This window comes from Apteryx rowi, unplaced genomic scaffold (assembly GCF_003343035.1).
Source record: "Apteryx rowi isolate R43461 unplaced genomic scaffold, aptRow1 scaffold_396, whole genome shotgun sequence".
Taxonomy (NCBI): Eukaryota; Metazoa; Chordata; class Aves; order Apterygiformes; family Apterygidae; genus Apteryx; species Apteryx rowi.
This window is the reverse complement of record NW_020450485.1, coordinates 180,520-204,473: the sequence shown is the minus strand read 5'-3', so window position 1 is coordinate 204,473 and position 23,954 is coordinate 180,520. Positions and strand designations below refer to the sequence as shown.

Below are 23,954 nucleotides of genomic sequence, written 5' to 3'. Positions count from 1 at the left end.
AGTAAGAAAGCACTGATCTATGACATTCTGCTATAATATCCATTTTCACTCAGACAGTGTGCCAAATTACTTGTTCTGATTCAATGTCAGTGGAGAGATTCATGGTATAAAAATCCCTGCCTTAAGGGAAAGGCATAGAAGGCAGCATTTTGCCACTTCCTAATGCAATTATTGGAAATACAAGATAACGTTACTCAAGATGATTATCTTAAATAGCAGGTGATAAAAAGTAATGTTATATGGCATCCAAGATAATTTAATGCCTGTATTGGTTCACTTTTACCCTTATGGTATGTTCACTCACGAAGCCAAGAAATACAAAGTAGGGATAATTTTTTGCTTTTGTCTAGAAAAGGTAGCCCCACAATTCTATGATTAAATTTCACCAGTTGACATCATTTTTTTCTACATGTAAATAGCAGTGCAAAGAAAGAGAGGAGAGAGAGACTGAAAGAGATCAGATTATGTTCTGTGAATAAATTATTCGATTAATTCATTCCCCTCTTCAATACAGAAAATGTATAAGCCAGTCCTGGATCTTGCAAAGTTATTTGTTATTCATCATCAAAGAATTTGAATGAACAGCTTTCAGTCTTTTAATTGTCTATGAGATTTCTTCTTCAATAACCTCACTGCTTGCTGTTCTTACAGAAAACTGGACATTGAACTAACTAGTTTAAAGTAGCCCTCTGGTAATGCAAGGGTAAACATATCATTACTGTGTGACGTGAACAAGATTGTATCTGAAAATTACATTTTATGCCTCAGAGGACCTAGAGAAAAAGCAAAGGTAGAGAAAACAGTAAAGTCCACAGAAAGAAGGGAAATGACATTTGTACAAATGTTGGCCAGAGGATCCAGAAGAGGGTTTATTCCTATATCATGAGGGTTAAAATAGATGCTTGACTGCTACAGTCTGGTTTTGCAAATAATCTCCCAGCTCAGAATATTGCCAATGAGAACTGGAGATGGAAGGGTATAGCACTGTACATAGTAAGATTTCTCTCTGATTCATACAGAATACAAAAAGAGGCATCTGTCATGCCTATATAATTACAGCTACCAGTGGGTGTTTTCCAGCCTTTACCTGTTAAGATAGCTCTGATATAAAAAGATTATTTTTATACATCCCCAGGAAACTTTGGAAGGGAAAATCGGACCACATCTGACTGTGAGCCTCTCAGAGTCAAATTTAACAAGTGTATCATTGTTATTTGCTATAAATTTGGACTTCTATCTTGATGAGAAAATGGACAGAGGCACACACATATAAATGGGCTGAGGCTCTGTAAATCTGGGACTTGAGTCAGCTGGGATTAATAGAAAGCAGAGCCCTGTGGAAAGCCAGCATAAAGACCATTTTTATGTGCCTATGAGTCTCACTCCTGTAATATTTTAGGTACAAAAAACATTTGTTATATGAGTAAAGTACAGAGATCAAGTCATGAGCCACTAAAGAACTAATGTTGTCATGTAAGACTGCTACTGTGGGCTGCTGTGACCAAAGTTGCTGGATATCAACAGGCTGCCCTGGAAGCAATTTTTCAGTCTGGAAAAGCCTTTGCAGTTTGGGAACATTTGCTGTTTCCCATCAGAAAACAACCAAGAATTCTGGAAACTGAAGAAGATACCACCAGCTATATTTCACCATTTTTCTCAGTGTCCGCAAGACTAACAAGATTGTGAATGTGTAATGTCAAGAAATTTACACAGAGCAAGTCAAGAAAGCGAGGCACAAACCTATTTTAGTTTCCCTTTCTGAATCTTTGTTAGTCACCTTTAACAGTAGCATAATATGACCAAACAGAATTACAGCCTTGCACTATAAACACTATGGCAAACAGCAGCACCCAAATTACTTTCCCAGTGAACTATCTGCTCTAATCAGGAGCATCTCTGGCAAATCTTTTGTCCCTGATGTCTCCTCTCTTTCTCACTCCAGTTCTCATCTCCAGCATTTTTTCTCTTTAGATTGTTCCATCAAATCTCCCTCCAAGTCTCCCCCTTACATTTTCTCTGTCTTGGTTGTTTATTTCTTTTTGCCCTTGCTCTTGCTGAAGGAAGACATCATTTGAGGCCTCAAAAAGAAGCTGAGTGGCTCTTTTCCCCATTTGTATGCATTAGAAATATATGTGTGTTCTAGCACCTTGTTTAAATTTTAAGACATCATGGCTCTCTACCCCTTTGGTTGCCTTAGGCAGGATAGAAGCTGAACAGCAGCATTCAATTAAGCTAATTTAATGTTCTATTGCCTGTCTCAAACAGAAAAAAACAACATACATAGTATGCAAGGCAGGGCAGCACATTTGTGCTTGACAGTCTTTCACAAATTCACCAAATACAGCTCAAAATTAGTCTTAAAAGGCAATAGAGAATAGAAAATGGACATCTGGAAATTAGTTTTACACAAAGTGTTGAAAATATCACTCATTATTATAGAAAAAATAGCATTCTGCGAGAAGTGAAGCCTGGATAACAGCATCTTTTAGAGCTGACAATCTCATCTAGTCCTTAGAGTAGCAAGCAGCACCATCCAGTGGCAATTTTTTACTATTAAGTTCTTAATTAAGGCCAATTTACATGCTACAGAAGTACCATAACATCTAAGAGAAGATATTTTTCTTTAAAGCACACACACACACACTCAGCAGAGACAGACTTCTACCAAAATAGATTAAACAATTAGGCAATAACGGGTATAAAATCAGCATTCATATTGGATTAATAATAGCATTAACAAAAGCATTCTTACAACATGTCAAGCTAGGATCATGCTGAGGATTTTGGTTATTGCTCTATTATATTTTTGTTTGAATTTAAACTTTTCCTGTTTTTGTCTTTGCTTCATTTACATTTCCTTAGTTGCAGTGACAAGCAGCTAAAAGATAGCTGTAGTTTGTCTAACTGGTTCTGGCTCCTCTTTGCTGGCAGTGTCTCTGCTCTACCCAAGTGGTAGGAATCCTGGCACCTCATCTGTACTGATCCACTGTTCCTCATATAAGGAGCAACATGTAATGCTCCTTTAGAGCATTAAGGTCATTTTGAGTCTCTCCAAATGCGCAGAGGTCTCCTCATCCTCCCCAAAACAAAAAAAGGCAAGGAATGACTCTAAGCACTGATATTCCACACTGCTTAATTACTTGCTTGGTCCCAGGCTTTATTTTGGGCCTCTGCAACTCTGTGGGAGAACATCTATGGCACAGTTTTGGGAATAATTCACTCTAGGGGACAGGACAGATGGATCTGTCCCGTGTCAGAGTCTCCTTGCTCTACACAGTCCTCCAGCACCTATCTCAGCAGGCTTTGCCACCTCCAGCACCCCCACATGCCTTGATGGCATTCCCCATGTCCACCCTCAGTTTCATGTCTTAGAAACATTACTTGTGTGGACTGCAAGACAGTCCTCATCATATTGCACATTTTGAGCTGTGAAAAGGAAGGAAGGAAGGAAGGGAAAGAGAGAGAGAGAGAAAGAGAGAGAGAGAGAAAGAAAGAAAGAAAAAGAAAGAAAGAAAGAAAGAAAGAAGGAAAGAGAAAGAAAGAAAGAAGGAAAGAGAAAGAAAGAAGACATTTAAATAGTAATGATGCCTTAGGGTCATGGAGACATCAAAAGAGACCCACAGCTATGTGCTGTCCGGGAAGGATGCAGCCAGAGGGAGCTGGTTTTCCAACCTGTGCCAAATTAAACATAGCAAATGGCCTATGAATTCTAAAATGCCTCTTACCCACTATAGAAGGAGGATGGGGGTATTTAACAGAAGGAATGCTTTCAAGCTAGATTTTTCTCCTGGATTTCATATTTTAGGTTGCACCATGCTGGATTCCGACTCCATGCAACCGACGGAGTCTGCAACCTAGAGGCTGTGATGCCTGCCTAGAGCTGGGGAGTTCAGTCTCTGGGCTCTGGCTCCAGCTCTTGGTTCCATTTCCATAGCAGGTGATGGAGATAATCAAGATGGTCTCTTCTGTTCTCCAACCAGGAGGAGCAGTCTCTCAAGGAAGGAAAAGCGCTCACTAGCTCTGGCTCAGGAAAGCATGTCTGCCCTGCTGGAAGCTGGCCGGCACACGYCGGAACACTGGCCTTCCGGATCTGCCCTAATCTTGTGCTCTTTCACTCCTTTCCACCACCAGACAGGAGGGTGGACAAGGGCGATCTTTTATCTTGCCCTGTGAAATACGGCTCAGACTCTTCGCCAAAGAGAGAAGATGGTTGGTACTGATAATCTGCCCCTAATTTTCTGCCAGCAGCTAAAGCACTGTTTTAATTCCTCTTCATAATTCTTCCATCATAGCATGACTGGAAATAAAAGCAGCAGGGATATTTTCTTTCCCACAAAGGCCAGGGAGAGCAGCAGCTATGATTTTCTTTTTCACACTGTCTTTTCCAATAGAGGCTATGGATTTTCTTCTGTCCATTTGCTACCAATCTTTTGCCAGAATAAATGTGGAGGTGGGAACACTCTAATCCACCCTCTTCTCTGTCTGTATTTAAATAAAAATCAATATGAGAATGGATGGGAAGTGAGAAACCATGTCAGCATGGCTGACAGCAAGCTGATCATTGGTTTCTACAACTTTACTCATTGGAAAAATTCTCCCTCAAGATCATCCTGTTGCAATCACTCAGTATTACGTTTTGTATACAAATGAATATTGTCTTTTGTTTTCCCGTTCCCTCTCTGCTGCATAATTTTCCCTGTGCAAATAAATAGCGACACTACTGGAAATAAGCAAAAAGTGGACTGTGTGAGCGTAGACTGTAGTAATAACAAACATCATATTTCATTTGCAAAAATGCTTCCTGCAAGGATACATTGGCTCAGCCAGCCCACAGTGCAAGACAAATGGTCAGAATAAACCACATACTATAATCTGTAAAAATTTTACTGTATATAACTAATTTCTGCTGGTTAGAGGCTATTAAAAATCACTCTACTTTGAATTAAAGAAATTAAACTTAAGGGATGCTTATTCATAATTTAAAATAGTTAATAATGGAAACGTAATATGGAAAGAGAGTGACACTCTCCATTTCCACTAAAGTAATAAAAATTGTTATTATAAGTCCATACTTCACAAAGTAAAAAGCTAGAGCTTTTAAGGCCAGATCTTGCACTTTCATATTAGTGTTTTAAGGAGAAATACAGACATGTAAATGTTATTCAAGATGTCAGATCATTAAAAAGTAATTTGAAAGATGCTGCAAGATCTTTTTTAGGGTTACTTACAGGACAGGATGTAAAACTAGATCATAGCTCCTTTGATAAAACAAGTCCTATGGAGGCTCTCACAGAATTTCAAATACCTGCTGATATCATTTATCTGCCATTTGATGTGCTGTTGGTATCTAATATCTTTTTTTTATTTAATAAAATGACTGTTATTCTGCATTTTATTTCTAATTAGAGAAAATCTTTTGTAAAATATTTTTTAAAAGGCAATTACTTTCATATTTGTTTCTTTCGGCAAATTTAAATACCATAAACAGTTAACACTCCATTTTAATCCACAATGGAAAACAAATATATTATTAAAGAAAAATTTTGCATAAGGGCACACAATTAATAATTCATTCAAGTTAATGATCTCTTTTTTAACAATAAATACCTAAGTTACACATACCTTCTTACATATTTTTATTTGATACAGCTCCAGTGTAGCCACAATATGCAGTTAATAAATACTAATAAGAGCTTTATTAATTCAAGAAACTTTCCCAAATATCAATAATTTTTTATAACATTGACAAATATTTTAAGATGTAGATAGGTAGATACATTTATTTTCAAGATAACCAGCATATTATCCCATTAGCCATGTACACATATAAAGGAAAAGGGGGAGAAGTCAAAGGTATCTTAATATATTGCAAAGTGGGAACAAAGAGATTTTATCCATGCCATTTTCCCTGATCATGCTGTACAACCAGAAGCAATCATATACCACTGCTTATTGAATTTGAGTGAATAGGGTTTAAATAATTGTTTTAGTTATATACATAGAAAAGGGCTTTCCTGGAAAAAGAATGGAAATCAAAGAAGGCACAGACAACGTATTTTTCTGCTCCAGGCATCTTCGTTCTTTCAGCTGGGAATTCAAACAGTAAATTTTCTAAGATTTTTGGTTAGAATTTTTCTTCAAATTCTCAGTCAAAAGAAGCAACACATTTTGAGCATCAAGACTAAAAAGAGTCTGTCTTGAAATATATTGTGAACTAATTCAGTATATCAAATCAACATCAATGCAAAACTCTCAACATCTGCACCTTATGCCAGATGTCTCCATAGACCAATGTGAAAACATATTTATAGCCCATCTTATCTACATTCCTCAGTAATCCTGAAGGGTTAAATGGTAGAGCTGAGATCAATAAAGGTAAATCTGACACACGCCTTTCTTTTTTAAACGTACACTTCATTTAATTTTCTGTGCCATGAAGGCTTCCCAGAACAAAACCAAATACTTCATTGGTTTCAGCAAGTCTATAAAATAGCATATCCTTCTAGTTTAATTCAAAAAACACCACAAAGAAACAGGGTTTTTCTCCTTTCTTTTCCAGGAGAGTAGGAGGGAATAGAAGACTGTAAAGAGGTAACAGATCTATATTTGAAGAAAAATCAGTTTCAGGAGAATCAATGGCAAGCTACTGAAGGAAAGGATGGGTACATGAAAAAAAAGAAAAAAAAGGATTTCAGACAGAAAAGGTAAGTAAGAGATGTCCACATAAAGAGAATTAAGGGCAATATACCAAGACTTTCAGGGTGAGAATAGCACAGTGAACGAAGGCAACATGCATATTTGTGTTAAGCACATGAAAGAAATTATTAGAAAACAAAGAGGAAGAAGGGGAATTTTACAGGAAAGATATTTTTATTTTATGATATATATAACATGTAATCACTGATTGCCATCTTAAAAGAAATAAAACTTAAAACACATGCCTGAAGAAACTAGATTCAAAGGCTAAACATGTCTTCTGAAGAACAGAACATCTTGAGACAGTAGGACTTCTGCCACCCACAAGGACTGGTACTTGACATGCATTGTGCTCCTAGAAATTTGATGATGACATATATGTAAACGCCTGCTTCAGGACAGAATTTGCCCTGTATCTTTACACTGGTATGAGTGTGGAGGAGAAGATATTTTACAACAGATATATTTCATTTTTCAATCTGAAATCTCTTACTTCATCAGCGCACTTCCCATAATCTGTTCCCATATCTGCAGGAGGCGGAAACTCTTGCAGCTTGCTCTACTGCTTGCAGTGACTGAGGTAGCAAAGGGCATGTGGAGAACGGGAGGGAAGGATTAAAAGATGAAGAGTATGGAGTTGCAGAGGTCACAGGCACAAGATCTGGGGTTCCTGTTTGGGGAAAAAGGACTGTGCAGGAGGAGTGAGAGGCATGCCTTGGGCTGGCTCTTGTGAGCTGTAACAGATAAAATGCTTCCTCTTTCTTCATCATTATAAGACAATGCGAACACACAGCTCTAAAACTTGCTTGGGTGTCCACACTGTCTGACGCTGGCCCTGTATTGCTAATGATAGTGAGTAAAACAGAAAAATATAAAAGACTGATAAAAGAAGAGGAGCAGCAGCACAGAAGATGAAAAACAATGAGAGATCAGTCCCGCAGCAACACCAGCAATTGATTTCTGTGACAGCGATAACTAATAATGGGATAGCAGAGTGCTATGTTTCGAGAAATCAGGACTTCAGGCAACTTAAGTTTTAAATACTGAACATAAGGTGGGCCACTGTTACATATTCTAACAATATTAACATCTATGTCATGGAAGGGATCCATGAGGGAGTCAAACAACAGTCAAGCTTTGTTTCAATATTAGTTATCGTCAGCTTATATATTTATAGTTTAAAAGTTACTCTAGTTGTAATGTTTGCCATTTGTACAACTATTATGGAAAAAACAGCCAAAATCATCGTGCAACAGGTGACTACACATTTTAAAATTCAGTCAAAGATTACTTATGAAGATCTTTAAAAGAAAATAAACATACAAGATCTATTTCTACCCTTCAAATTGCAGAAAAAATGCTTCTCACAACAGAAATTTTTCCTTGATTCTTTCACAGAAACAATAAACCAATGAGCTATTTTAAAGGTTTTTTTAAAAAACAAAAGGAAAATGTATGCTTTCTTTGGTTTTGCTTTTTAGTTTCAAGCCTATAGTTCCCTTGGTGCGTGAATTGCTCCAAAGTGGTTTTCTATGATGCAAACGTGAAAGCTCAGCCATTACATACATTAAAAACCTGATGTTTTTGCAACTGCTAAAGAATTGCATAGTTTATTTGAAAATAAAAGCTGCATTAAAAAGTATTAAGATTATTTTGGTGTTGTGCTGCATGCCTACATAAATTTAAATCAAAATCCAATCCAGTCCCCCTTCCCACTTAATATTTTATCTCTTCACCCATTTATAAAGTACATAGAGCCAGTTTTAGCCTCATAAATAAATCACCATTCCTGAACCATGTAATCTAAATGTCTAAAGCATCTGTCATGTTGCATGTATCTATTATTGACATTTGATTAGGAGGTGTTCGACTATCTTATTTACCATTTCAGTGGGTAACAGAATGAAAAGCTCAAAGGACACAAGGGATACAGAAGAATAATGAGCATGCTAGACATAGTTATTATGAGGCACCTTGTAGACTTGAGTCACTTCTCTGTTTCATACTAGTAAATCAGATGCAATTCAACTGAGACAATTTATTGAGGCTGTGTGTACTCACATGAATAAAAAAGAGGTGGGCCCCTCTATCTCCTGCTTATTTTAAGATAATCAGATAGTAATTGCTTTTGGTTCAAAGAAGTCTGTTGGAGCCCTGTGCTATTTCTGACATGTTTTCCACCTTTAGTACTGATGTGCGGCATTTTAGTTAGGTATGATACCTCAAGGCTTTGAAATGAAGTTGCAATATATGTTTAAAGTTCATTGTCCCTTGACTGCTTCATGTTAACTCGGACTCTACTTCCTCTTTAAAGAATACAGGAAGAGAACTTCTAAATGTCCCTCATATTAAAAAGTGTGTTCAGTTTAACCTTTTAATAAGTACACTAAATTTATAGTTTGCTTTTGAAGTGTCATAGAAAAAGGAAAAATGAAAGCATTTTTTGCTTTTACACATTTGTCAGCTAATTTGATTAGTTTTTAAGCCAAGACTTTCCCCACCTTTTTTAACCAAGCTTTATCTTTACTCCCACAGCCAAGCTATAATCCTATTAAAAATACAAAAACACTAAGAGGGCCTAATAGAAAAATACTCGAGAACTGTTCTAATGTTAGTATAATAGAATCAGTTACAATTCAGGACAATTTCCTCAAGCATCTCTGAGAACTTTGTTCATGCTCTTAGCAGCGCTGATGGTACAGTAAGGATTCAGACAGTATATTAAAGTCCCAGGATGATACCATTCCCTGTTGCATTTACAATGAAGGGAAAAATTAAAATCAAAGCACAAAACATGACTTACTTCCAGTATGATCAGGACATAGACACCTACTAAGATGATGGATGCAATTGTTACTTGTGCCTCTATATTTGCATGCAGGTATTGATACTTCACAGAGAGAGGAACACTCCCAGGCTCCGGTAGGAAAGCTTGAATGTTTACGAAGATGGTGCCTCTGGAGAAAGAAAGGGAAATTTTGCTTCCTTATGAAATAAAACACCATTAGTTTTATTTATGCACTAATTCTTATTAAATAAATATACATATATTTGTTTGTCTTATATTTTTTAAATTGCAAGCAACTTTTTCAAATATTTTAACTCTACCCCTCTAGATAGCATTCTCTGGAATGTAACTCAAGTACAAACCAGTCTTGGAAATACATTTAAAAATCAAAGGAAGAGTCATGCTTCACTGTCCCTCTGAAGAAGGCAGTGATAGGCTCTTTTTAAAATATTTTCTTTTCCCGTTGCAGTCACATCTATGTAAACTACTATTTCAATGGATCATTTTCCAGTCTGTTAGCCAACCTGTTTAGTATCTCAAAGGTTCTAGTTGTGATGATTTGCTGATTTCTTCTTGAACTTAAGGGTAGTGACCAGTTGTATACAACCTGCAATAGAGTAAAATTTGGTAATATTAATAAAAATTATCAAAAGTGATATATGGCTCTGTTCTGTTGTTGTTTTTTTTTTAAACCTCTTTTTTTCTATCTTCTATGCCTTTAGGAGAAATGTTTGTGGACAAACATTTCCACACATACCAGCTTAAACCCCTTCTACCTGAGTAGGTATGTCAGAAGCACGCAGGTGCAGAGTCACTGGTGTCTGCACAGCTCTCTTTGAACAGTGCCGCAAACTGTATAGCCCTTAGCCCAAGTCTCCTTTGGTCTCTGTGTGGTGCCCCTGTGACCTCAAGATATTTCTTCTTAAATTCAAATTGCTTGGAAAAAAGGGAGTTAAAGCCCATTAGAGTGGTGCTTTTATAGCATGATGCTGAAGACACTCTTTTGCTTGCCTTGGCACGTTTGAGGGGGAGACCTGCCAGGAGAATGTTAGAGGACTGTGTAGGGGAACACAGCCAAAGATGGTGAAGTCTCCACCGTCCTCCTGCAGGCAGCCATCCCTTGACTGACCTGTCCTCTAAACTGCAGGGAGATTTACTCTCAGAGACAACAATATGGTTCATTCCCAAAGACTGCCTGGGAAAAAGATAACATACATGAGGTACAGAGGATGAGAGGTCCAGAAGCAGCCTCCTACCCCTAGACATTAAGATGAGCAGATGGTAAAATTTGCTCTTCATGCAAAAAAGAAAAAAAAAACTTTCTGAAACTTTACACTTACTTACTATACACTCTATTCAGGCAAGTTTAGCCACATATGGTCTTCAAATGTAGATCCAGAGACAGTATCTTTTTTAATGAAAAGGAACTTAGAGATACTTTAAACTCAGTTAATTGTAGCCTAAATTCCCATTCCTGTCCTGACCCCATATCCTACAAAGTACAGAAAAACAGCTTGACTCGCTAACTTAGAACATATGATGAAAAGAAATATTTGAGTTCCATACAAACAGGGTAGATTATTTCAGCTAGCTATTCCTTTGATTGTGGGAGGACCCGCCGCCGGTGTGTCAGCAGGTGGTGGGTTGCTGGAGCAAACTGTACTCTGGCTATCACACAGCAGCTCGAGGATCCCTGGGGATCGCTACCACCAGCACAACTTAGAGCTGTTTTCTCATCAGTGGGATAGGTGGTTTAAGAAAATAATTGCCATTACAGTACTGTTTGCTGAGCTGTGGGACTGTTCTTGTGCTGTAGGCAGTGTAAGTGGGAATACTACTGACATTGTTCAGCTCTGCTGTCACTGGTATAAACAGGCCAATTCACAAATACAGAATCAGAGGCAGTTGTTTGTGTGTCAAAATGTTATTTATTCAATGATGAAGCTTACTTTCATTTTTCAGTGATACACAATGACACATCATAAAAGATCTTCCTCCTTCACTGAATTCTCTGGGAGAGAGCAGCAGGAAGTTGTTGCAAACAACATGAACAATAAAAAAAGCCTTAAGAGAAATAAAGCCATTTAGTGTGACATGTTTGAGAAAAAAAACATTGCACCAAAATGTGAAAATGTATTTCAGTGAGTGCAAAAAGGCACTTTACACTTGCTTTTTCCTTTCAAAAAGACTTTTGAAACTTTGCCAATTCTGAATACAAGAACCTCTATGCTAAGTGTGAGGCCAGAGGCATAAGTTTAATAAAATTTTGATACAGGAAGCTAAAGTGAGTCTTACAAAGATGAAAGAAAATGCAGCTTCACTATTATCCTAATATTGTTTCTAAAGCTGACATTGATATACATTTCACATCAGGGAAAAGCACGACCTGCTAACCCACCCAGTGGTAATGGAGATACAAGTAATAAAGCACATCTCAGAAAGAGTGAAAGAAAATTTGAAGACCATCACCTGCTGCTGGCGTCTCCTTCTTGATCCAGCATCTTCAGTCTGGCTGATTTGTACTACAACGTATTCCTCTGTTTGCTGGTCAGCTACATCTGCTACAAAAGGGCCTCCTATATCTAACTTCATCAGGGCAGAATCATGAAAATCTGTAAGATTCATAGCTGTCAATAAAGTTGTTAAGGTATAAACTTCCAGTAAAAACAAGCATAAGACTACACAAATTCTAGGGAAAAAAAACCAGAAATTAGTCAACTTGTATTGAAAACATATTGCTCACTTAAAATGTTTAGATTTATTCAAAGAACAAAATAGATGTTTGTTTCCTCACCAACTACCACTATTTTAGCCTGGCTTCCTAAGAAAACAGGACATGCAGCATCACACTAAATACATCCGTCCCTTCCTAATGGCTTTTGAGATCGCTCACAGTTTCAGCTGACACTGTAGATGTAGATGTAGATCTACAGCTGACACTGTAGATGCTCCAAAATAGTTTACGAAAATCCACAGAGATACAGAAAAGTAAGACTGTTTAAGTGCCTGTACTAGATAAAAGGCTGTATCATTAGCTCAGCAACTTAAACATTACAGAATTCATACAGGTTTCTGAAAACATTGTGGAAGCTGCAACTACAGGAAAAACTAAGCCAGAATGAATGGCCTATTCATGCTAGGCAAATTTCCTTTTTGGTTGAGATTTCTCTCATTCACAAGTTTTCTAACATCCAAAAGGTGCATATTCAAGCTTCTCCCAGTACTCATGATCTCCTTCTCCCCCAGCCTCCCTTTTCTTCCTTTTTTTTCCCCTCTATCAGATATCTAGCATGAGGTGTGGTCAATCTACATTCCTAGTAAAAAATATTTAAAAATTCAGGCAACCGTGATACACAAATCCATTGGAAGCCTGGCTCTATTAGTTCCAATGCCTCAAGGATTGTTTAAACTCTGCAGTGCTAGAAGTCCATTTCTGGCATGGCTGAGAAAGAAGCATCAGTGTGGGTTTGAAAAGGGAAAGCCTGAGTTTTTAACCCCTTCTTGATTGTTCGGTTACTATAACAGAATGACTTTGCAATTCTTTTGTTACTGTCTGTGGCCAGATAGAAAGTTAAGGCATCACCAACAAAAAAATTTTGCTAAGACAGGAAAGAAAAGACTTGATTTTACATATATATGTGCTGTTGAAATCACGTGACATAAGCACATCCTGGAGTGTCTTAAGGATCTTAACATCTGACATTTAACTGAGCATATTACAAAGAGCAAATTGGCTGGAAAAAATGTACAAGATTATTTACCTAGTAGAAGCTTCTGAGAAAGAAGCTTAATGAATAGAATTAACACCCATAGAATTCAGAGATTTCTACAGGAGATGAAAAAAACAATATTAGAAAAAACAATAATTGCAATAAAACAATATTAGAAAAAAACCAATATTAGTTAGACGGGACTCAGTACAGTGCTGTATCCTGTCTCCCAGTGAGCCCCAGTAAGGCCATCGCTGGCAGACCAGGCCCATGCTCTCCTCTGGCAGGGAAGGCTTGGTGACATTATGCAGAGTTCCTTCAGCTTTAGAAGTGAATTGTTGCATCTTTCCACATTCCCAGCAGGAAAGTGCATCTGGACAAGAGATGTCTCTCCCACTCTCACCCGAAATATATCCTAGCAGATCTAACAGCGTGTGACCGGCCCATGCATTGCGAAGCAATGTAAATGCCACCCTGCTTAGCACAGTGAGCAGAGCCATCACCAGCATAGCCACTGTGATGCCATTCTTAAACAATGAACCCCTCAAGCACCTATTTGCTTAAACGAATTGCACAGGAAAGGATTAAAAAAAAAACAAAAACCAGATGCAATAGATCAGAACAATTCCAATCAAGAGAATTTCCACACAGGCCTTAGCAACTGTAAATATAAATTACAACAGTTTCTGAAGGTTTTAAGCGTGACTTAGCATCACAGTTTTTCCGTGTCCTAATACAGTGATATTAGTCTCCACTGGAACTACAGCTATAGCTTTAGCTAGAGACATTAATTATAGCTTCTAAAAGGCCTGCTGACCTGAAGTCATTAACCCAATGATTTGGGACACTTCTGACAGTCTGCATTTTATTAGGACTGCAGTCAATAATTTATGTCTACAAAAGCTTCAGGTGCATATAATTATGGCAGCTCCCTTTTAAGCAATACTTTTAAAATAAATCCTGTAATTACCCAGGTGACACATTCAGGAGCTATTACAAAGGATGCTTAAAATTAAAGGAGAAAAAAATGAAACCTTATTTTGCAGAATAGTGGTTCCTTCCTGCTTTTCATACAAAGATGAGGATACTTCAGATGTTTTTTCCCATTCCCTTCCATGCATTTATGAAACTGCTAGAAAGAGCCCTAGCAAAAAAAAAAAAAAAAAAAGGTTCTCCTTCGATTGCAAGTGAAACTGAACATCATTCAAAGGTCTGAATTGAGGCACTGAAATCCCCTCAGAGTTATCTTTCTCCAAACAATATTTAGAGACTCTGTCATAATTCCGTTGTTATACTGCAGCAGATCACAGCCTTTAGGAAAGGTAGAATCAAACTAAACCAGGGGAATACTTCAGCCACTCTTATATAAATCAAAATGAGATTTTTTTACCAAGCTATTCTTCGGAATACTTTTGTTCTGCCTTATCTCAGTTTTATATTTTGCTTAAATTGCCAGAATGTGATCTCTTCTCTATTTTAATCACTCAAATGTGACTTTAACTTATGGGAGAACTATCTTTTTACTTCTAATATTGCCTCTTCCTCTGCAATTTAACCATGCTGGGATTTTGGGTCTTTCCTGAGCCTTTTTTACAATGTTGCCTCCAATATGTGCCTTTAATGCAAAAAAATATCTCTGAGGAGATTTACAGCCAGAGCTGTCATTTTTTATTTCATTTCAGCTAAGCTGCCTCATTTTTATATAGTTCCATTCTTGAAATTATATTACTGCTGTGAATTATTTTGCTTCTATCAAGGGATCTGGGTTTGTATATGCTTTGTGCAACATTACACAGTGGCTTTCTATATTTACATCTGGAACCAGTTCAGGTCCACAGCTCGGAACTAAACTAAGAGCTGTTTTCCCCTTCTGGGTTTTCTCACTTGCTGCTCCTAGAAGGGTTTGAAGGGTGTCTGAAAGTCATCTCACATCAATTTATTTTTTTGTAGCTTATGTAGATAACATGATGGAATGGGATGCAGTGACTAAACATTTAAATTGTCATTCATTCACCTAAATTTATATTTCTACACTGTGGACATCTGTATCTGAGTTAGTTACTCTTCTTCCTTTAAAATCAGTGAAAAGAGGGTGCTTTTAGGATGTAATTCATTGTCTGATTTTAGACCACCACATTAAGATCAAAGGACTAACTCATTAAAAGCATCTATTCTCTCTGTTAACTATAAAGAGAGCCTAGGATGACTAACTCAGGGGTAGCTGAGATGAGTCACACCCTAAATAATAGTGAGTCCCTGCTTTACCTTCCATCATGGCATTTATTCAGTATATGAAGTACTAACTGAAATGCCATGATTGACAAAGATAATCTGTCACACTTCCATGCAGATGGCTGACTTCATGCTTTCTTTAACATCTGCTTGCATCACCTACTCCACCTACTATGAAACGTACTTTGAGATTCCTGTGTCCACTGATTGTCTTTCACCAGGTTTCCAAGGTGCTTATTATGCCATTGATCCTGACTTATGACCAGGTTAATCATGCTAGTTTATTAAGTTTCTAACAACACTTTAAAAGAGACAAATATATTTGACCCGTATCTTAGTATTTACTTTCATGTATTGTCCTTAACTGAAGTTATTTCTACACTGATCTTTGAAGTTTTCTCTTTTAATCTTATAGATTGCTGTCCCATCCCTATAGTGAGGGTGTTTTTACTTTGTCCCTTCACAGTGCACCATGCTGAACCACATGTTCTTCTGTACCTGCTAGGTTTCCCCATCTGAAGAATGCTCTATAGCTTTCTTTTTTCTTTTTAAAGCATCAGCAGTCTGGTTCCACTGGAACCCACCCTTCCTCTATGCACTCCCTCTGTTGCAGAATTTTCCTGAGTTCTTAATGAACTCTTCTTTCGTATAGCATTTTCTCAACGAGGTCTTCAGATTCTGCTTCACTGGCTGCCTCTACATGTGGTCCTGGTCCTCACCTACCTACTCAGTAGCTTGAACACTGCCTGCAGGACAAAATGCTTAGTACAGTTCCAACAGCACCGACAAATATAAGAGATTTTTAAATGTGTTCTGCAGTGAAAAATGACTGAGGAGTATCTGACAGTAGAGGACTAGGTTAACAAAATAGAATAAATTCAAAGGGATTAGAGAAGTAGTTTCATTCATTCAATTACTTTATGCTCCCTGGGAGAAGAACCTATCTTTTCAGGACCTCCACAGAGTCAGAAAAATATATTAAATTCTGAGTATATTCTCTGCATCACAGTCTCTTTTTCTATATATACTTGTGGTTCAGGGACTGGGAAACATGATTTTTCAGTACCACTGATGGTCCTGGCATTATGATTACAAGTTTTCCTAGTAACCTTTTCTTGCTCCATAATTAGCCCATTTGCACTCATCATTCAAACTCATGCAGCTTCAGTTAGGAATTTGATGATAAGGTCAGCACATTTAGCCATCTTATGTCTTCTTGGTCTATAGCCTCCCCCATCACCATCAATATGTGGAATTGTTCTAAAAAGTTCCACTGAATTCAACTAAAATGAAAAAAAATATCCTTAGAATTTAAGTTTCAATATATTGTTACAACTGCAATACATCTACTACTTCCTGAATTTGCATTCTTAATTCTGGACTGAGCATCAGTCTGAGCATCTGCTGAGGAGGGAGGTAAGTCACTAAAAATGGGCACTGACTGGTCAGTGTGATATCTCTGACTTTGTCTGAATTGGACTGACTGTAGACCCATTCAGCCTTGACTTGAGATGTTGTATTTTCATTAATTTTTTTTTTCTGGCGGTGGCACTTAAAGAGCAAGTGAGTAAGAAACCCTTTACATTAGGTGTTGTGCAAATATGTACCTTGCTAAATATCAGTCCTCACTCCAAGAAGTTTATGATGATATATCAAACAGATAAAGCAAACAAGCAGATCAGGACTGAAAGGATTTAAACATATATTAAAAAAATGCAAAATACTTGGCCAATCTGGGAAAAATTCACAATCCACTCCCTAGTTATTATCAGGTTTTGGGTACAAGAGAGGTAAGCTTTGATGAGCAGTCTGAAAAAGGAAAATGAAATTCCTTCACCTAGACTGACTAAATTCTCCCTCACATATAGGGGGAACTGGCACAGTGCAAAGGCTTTTGAAAGGGAAGCAAACAAGAATGTTACTGAAACACTTGTCAGGGATAGGGTAAAAATGGAAATTCACAGCTCAGTGAGCTAGGTGTGAGCCTATTGTCTTAGAAATGTACTAGAAGATGTTATACCTTTTCTTATGAAAAGCAAACATTTCTAGTATTGAGAAGTGTAGAAATAGGAATAATTATGCCAGAGGCAGTGCAAGAAAAGAAGGTACTATATCAGAAAGACATATCTTTAAATGACAGTGAGCTCGTGCACAGTTTGATTGCATAATTCCTTATCAGCATCCATGAATCCCCATTACTTTATAATTTCAGAAAGCCTAGCTCTATTCCAAAGGCTAGTGCACAGTTCTGTTCCAGCTGACTCTTCCACACTGCTTGAGTAAAATTAAAAATTTTACTCAGGTCTGGGCAGAAGTTGTTAGAAACACATTACAAGGAGAAGTACAGGAACAAACAGTATATTTAGCATTTCGGAACATTCTTCAAAATTGAAAACTTACGTAGTAGGGGTGAAGTAAAGAACTACTTCTTATTCTTTCTGTGGTTATCCAGTTAATGGAGTGAGGTTCCTTGAAAGTTTGAATGGCCAAACAGTTAGAGAAAATAATGTTTTAGAAGTATTTGTAACTAAACTAAGAAATGTTGGGATTTATTCTGACTCTATATTTTTTCTTCTGTTTTGAAAATCTGCTTTCCAAAGGCACATCATCTTATTAGTTATGATGCTTCCTACTTAACATACAGCCTTTCAGCAAAGATCTGAAAATGTTTCACAAATTTTCTCTAATAAGGTCATTGAATCTTGCTTCCTGCAACAGAGGGTCCTCCAGTCAGACTCTAATATAAATCTAGTTCTCTCTGGTATTAGAGAACTGACTGTTAGAACTTAAGTCAATAAATCGCAAGTGGTGAAAAAAGGCACAATATCCCCACTACTTTGAAAATTATACTAAATCCATTGAATTTGGATCTAGTGCCAATAGAGAAAACAGTATTAAAACACATCTGAGAGACTCAAAAAGCTTCTATCAATTCACAGGAGGCTACATGTTGTTTTCAGAAACCGCAGGCAACCCACCTTAGTGCTTCATGCCAGGTTTGTATCTAAGGACATGGTCAAAGCAAAGGGAGATACAAGTGGGCTTATAAACAAGAGACAGAAGATAATGGGAAGAAAAGCAACTAAAGTAAATCCAAGCAAGAGATAAAAGTAGAAAAACACCAAACAGAACTAGAGCAAATGGAAAAGAAGTGGGGAGACATCATATGGAAAGCAGGTCACCCCCACCCCAGCAGACAGCTCTCTCCCAGCAGAGACAGAAAGGCCTGCCTTCAAGCAAATCTAAAATAAAATAGGCATGACAGGAAAACCGCAAATATCTAAGCAACACAAGGATGATATAAAGGATATGAAGCCAGAAGAATTTCCAACTTCCTTTTTCTATTTTTCAGATTTTTCTGGTGTATGCAGACATTGTATGCATGAGACTGCACAAACACAACACACACGTCCATGTGCATGGGCATTTATGAAAAGAAATAGAAATGGAAGGATTTAAAAATAAATCAAGTATTCAGTGCTTCTTAACAGCTTTTAGGCATGAACAAGTGGTAAAGAATGTTCATTTGCATAATTTAGCATTATATGAGCTAAGTCACTTGTTTTCCACCCAAAGTAGTCTGATATAATAACCTCTAAGGGTTTTGTGACAAGGACTACTGCAGCGCACCTGTCAGTTTACCAAGAAACCGTACACATTCAGAGAGGAACTCCTAATGTCCACTGGGAATACTGCAGTCCGTCAGCCAACAGAAATCACGTCTTTGACATTGCTCTGTGAATAGCTAATATTATCCAAGCCTAGCCAAAAAGGTGAATACTTTCTTCACTATGTAACAAAGTGGAGGATAAACATGTGAGTTTACATCGACACAGATAAAGACTGGCAGCCACAGTGAGATGACATTCAGAATTGCTCACATCTTTTCCAAACCTCATTTAGAAATTCAATCTTTCTCCTTGACCCTTCTGCTTGAATTACCATGTCACCTTGAAAATGAAGCATGGCTTTGCTGGGRCTTGCTTACCTCTTACGCTTTTTCTCACAGATCAGTGAACCTCAATAGGAGTGTAAGGACAGAACGTCCAGTTTTAAACACCTATGACAAAAATTAAGAAGTTTCAGCTCTGGGTTTGTTGAGCAAGGAAATGGAAAGGCATAATTCTAACTGTCTGACAGCTATTTGGCTAAAAACATCCTGACATGATAGGTCAAAGGTGAAATATAGGAACACTTGTCAGTACTCATATCGCAGTGTCACCAGTGCTTCTCTGGAATAAGCAAAAGGAATAACTGGATACCAAGTCAATGTGTACAATAACACAAACAACCCAAAATCTGAGGAAAGAGAGCAAATCCTCAGATTATGATATGACAGTTGACTGAAGCTTGAATGCAAAGATTTGCTGCCAATATACCCTGATTTGACAGATTGGGCCATTACAGCCCTGATGCTGTCCATGACCACATATATACACAAACAGGAGCTTTCAACCACAGTTTCAAGCAGGACAAAAATATTGATGTGAACAGGATATTGCTGGGTATCTACAGTTGATGTTGTCACTGGTCCTACTACCTCTTCACTTGCTTTCCTCCAAAAAGCAATCTCAACATCTAATTACTATAAATGACCCTCAAGTGTTAATCTTTTCTTCCTCATTTACCATACTAATACTGGTGCGATATTGTGCCATTATTGACAACAGTGAAAAGGCTAAAAAACAAATCTATTTAAAATGGACTTTCCCTTCTTGAAGCTGTGGACCCACCCAATCAAATAGAAAAATTTAGCACTTCAAAAATTAAACCTGGATGTACCTTTTCAAAACAAGCAAACACCTACCAGATGCTTCTGAAATATGTCTATTGTTGAATCATCTTCTAAGGCTAGTGGAGTAAGAACCAAAGAAATTGTAGCCTGATTAAACTATAAAAATTATGGGAACTAGAAATGCTATTTATTTGCAAAAGTTTTGTTTGTTTACTAACTGAATGTTCATCCTTCAAAGACTTCTCACATTCAGGTCTTCATTCACCTGCAGTGAATCATATTTATCTCTGGTTATTCTATTGCTTGTTCTCTTGAACAGTTCCTTGACAATCAGCGGTCTTAAATTCACTATTGAACAATTTATGCCTGGAAAGTTTCTAAGGGGATCTGCACCTCCACTGAAAAATATCTAAAGGTCCACAATCCAAACATATGACTGGGTTAAGAGAAGAAACATATCTCTGAATCAGCTACTTTGCTGCTTTTGAAGGAGCTCACTAGGTAGCATCACAATTCAAGCACACATGGTGTCCAGACTGGACCAGAGAGTGTTCGCTGCAGCTGGGTGCACACCCTAACCATGGTCCAAGCTCTTTTCTGGGACTTGACCCAGCAGAGCTGCAACCCACTTTCACACTCTTGGCTTTGTGCAATGAGACCAAACACAGGGACTAGATGGAAACCACAAGCTCCCCCAGGCAGGCGGGTTCATTTGGAATGACTGGGGGAGCAGGACTGTGGCCTACATCAGAAGAGAACTCTAAGTGCAGCCTGGGCTCTGAAGACACTGAATCCTTTCAGTGTATAAGATAGAAAACAGCCTTTCAACCAGTTTATCAATGAAACATCAGTTCTATTTTCATGAGAAGGATACAGAAGCTTTCCAGAGGTGATACAGCCAACATCTGCCAGGGCACACTTTGGTCAGGATAGATGCTAAATAAAATCTAGGGCAAGATAAAAACCAAACATGCGTTAAACCAGATTAATACAAAAATTGAAAAATATCTACTAAGCCTATTTCAAATACTTAAGAAAACTTTTTCAAACTGTATAACATATCATAAATTTGTCTTCAGTATTTTCAGGTATGTTTCCCCACCACTGAAAATCTGCCATGGGACGCATAACAAGGACAAGTAATGTTCATTCCCTAAACTTACTGCCAAAGTCATGTAGTTGATTTATTTTATTCAATCTCCTCTTAGAACAAACTTGTAATCTTAAGTATCTATCTGGAAAGCAACACTCCCATCTGAGGGAATACAGAAAGTCATTTTTTCGTCCTCTGATACAGAAACCTTGCCAGCCAAAAATGTGTTCCTCACAGCAGTTAAAAGGATAAATTCCAACCTTCCGAAATGCTTCACAAGTTTTGCAGCCAAAGGCTTTGTTGATTTCAAAGATTTCAGTGGCAGAGCGCTGCACTCCAGCAACCCCGGTGGCGAGCTGCCTGCCTCCTGCRACGTTCTGTCTTTCACACAGCGGAGCACTGTGATTGCTGATGCATGCTCCCCAGCACATTTTTTCTGACAGCTCCTCTGTTTCCCAGCATCTTCCAGCTGTGCCATTTATGTTGCTACTGCAGAGCAGTGAATGGAGAGGAGCCAGGAGAGAAGCCACTCAACATCTGCCTCTAGCTGCCTCGCAGCATCACAAGATGGGCAAATTTAAAAGCCAATATGGTGATGCTCTTATGTGGTGACAGAGGTACAACAAAGACTAAGAACAGTCCTAATGGGACAGGGGGAGGAGAGGAAAGAGAACTGTGAAATGTTAGGAATGGGACAGGAAAACAAAAAGCATGTCTGAAGTTCATAGGTGAAGAAGGAGAGCATGTTTCTTGGAGAAAGAGAAAGATGAGGGCAACAAGAGGAAGAAGGGAGGAATACAGACTGTTGAAAGGGGATGAAGACTGCACGGGAAAAAGAAAGAAAGAACTGAGAATGAGAGAGATTTTTTAAAGACATGCTGGGGTCTTTGGTCTGCCAAGAGGACACAGCTATATGCTCTTCTCCTTTCTTCTTCTAGACTTTCCATTCAGTCCTCTTATTTGAGAGAGGTCCTGCCTTTCCTTAGTGGCTGCAAGCACTCACTAACAGGAATTACTCCCAGTTGCTGTATTTCAACAGCCACTCAGGAAAGCAGAGAGTCCACAAAACATTTTATATGGTTTATTTTCTTCCATGAGAGAATGGCCATTTAAATGGAGAAGGTAAACCTTTTGGCAGGGGGGAACCTATGAACATTCCCCAGGTTTTAAGTAATATCTGAAGACTCGCCCTAATTCAATATGGAACTATTCATGACATATAAATTTGAGTTTAAATTGCCTCCTCGAATTCAACACCCTCACCTATCACATTGTCCAAGGGTGGCGACTAGCACACCAAAGAGTGGTCCAAGTATGTATAAGACTCTGCACATTATTTTCATTTTTTGCCATCTTGTCCCCATCCTTAAAACATTATTTTATTAGCTAAGACCAAATATCACACCTCATTTTGAACTAGTTATAAGAAATTTAACGGGGGAGAGGGGAGGAGGAAAGAATCCAATACTTACAGAGCAGACAACTACAAAGATAAAAAGGCCTGAAACTTTTAGGAATTTTAGACAGCATCTGAAATGTAAGAAACATGTATTTACTGAATGATTACTTTAAAAAGATCTTTTTTGTTCTCTTAATAGTTCTTCCCTTTCAGCAACATCATGCTAGGCACTTATGGGTGATACCGTATGGTCTGTTTCACAGTACAGACACCACTATAGAGGGTCAGCAAGGGCTTGGGCTGTGCAAGAGACTGCAAGGGCCTCCTGCCCTCGCTCTGCTGCCAGCCCAATCTCACGGCATGGGAAGGAGGATTTGCCTCTTGGGAAACCGGAGTGAAGCTGCAGTGTGAGCTGGTGCTGGGACGCACAGCTGCTTGTCTCCTGCTGTCTCTGGCTGCCTACAGAGCCACCCCACCGGCTCTGCCAGTGCCGCCACCAGGAGGAACAAGCTGCAGACCCTTTCCACCAYGGGGCGGAAGGACCAGTGTTACCAAAGCTCCAGGGAAGGAAATGGGGATGAAGGGGGGCAGGAGCCAAAGCCAATATCACAGACACCACAGTGTTAGCTGCAGCTAGTAACATCAGTTTTGCATTCCCCCAGCATCAATCTGTGGCCCATCATGGGCAGTGTGTGGACGGCGAGGGCTCACACGTACTCTAGCCCAGAGGGGGCATTTCTGCAAGGACTGATCAGCGGGAAATTGTGCCAAAAAAATCCCATGGTTAGCTTGAAAGCCTAATTTCGTGTAGAGTACCAATATACACAGTCATAGGCTAGTTAGTCTGCAGCTCCCTCTAAGGGGCCTACTTTCATAGTCCTTATGAATCCAAAACTGATTTGGACATTAGTGGAGTTTTCCTTACATAAAAGCTTAAAGACAGGGCTCTAAACACATTTTACTTGTTGCATAGAGGGGTATTATCATGAAATACTTCCTCAAAATTGGAGTTCTCATACACGTCCTTAAAGGTATTGGGAAAAGGCAGTTGGAAGATGGGAACAAACTTTAAGAATCTCTCAGTTTTGAAAGTATCTCTTTAAAACAAATATACTTCATGAGCATCTTTAGATAAACTGACAAGAAGAACTAGATTTTTTTCCATAGCACATCTGTGCACTTTGAGAGAATTCCCGCATCTAAGCTATTTGGTGCAATCAAATCTTCTGAAGTGTCAGAGCTTACTATTTAGTGGGTTAAGTAAGAAAAAGTCTAAATTAAAATTTTAGATGTAGAAAATG

General features: G+C 38.3%; 1 protein-coding gene across 1 annotated transcript in view; it reads right to left on the bottom strand.

Annotated features, from left to right (window-relative positions):
- The window catches only part of OCA2 (OCA2 melanosomal transmembrane protein), a 222,030-nt gene that overhangs the window by 130,432 nt on the left and 67,644 nt on the right, over nt 1-23,954 (bottom strand). The window contains exons 5-9 of the mRNA XM_026074701.1: nt 22,727-22,784; nt 21,036-21,108; nt 11,954-12,111; nt 10,009-10,091; nt 9,500-9,653 (exon numbers count right to left, since the gene is read on the bottom strand). Of these exons, the coding sequence (XP_025930486.1) occupies nt 9,500-9,653; nt 10,009-10,091; nt 11,954-12,111; nt 21,036-21,108; nt 22,727-22,784 (526 nt within the window). The remainder of the gene's footprint in view (nt 1-9,499; nt 9,654-10,008; nt 10,092-11,953; nt 12,112-21,035; nt 21,109-22,726; nt 22,785-23,954) is intronic.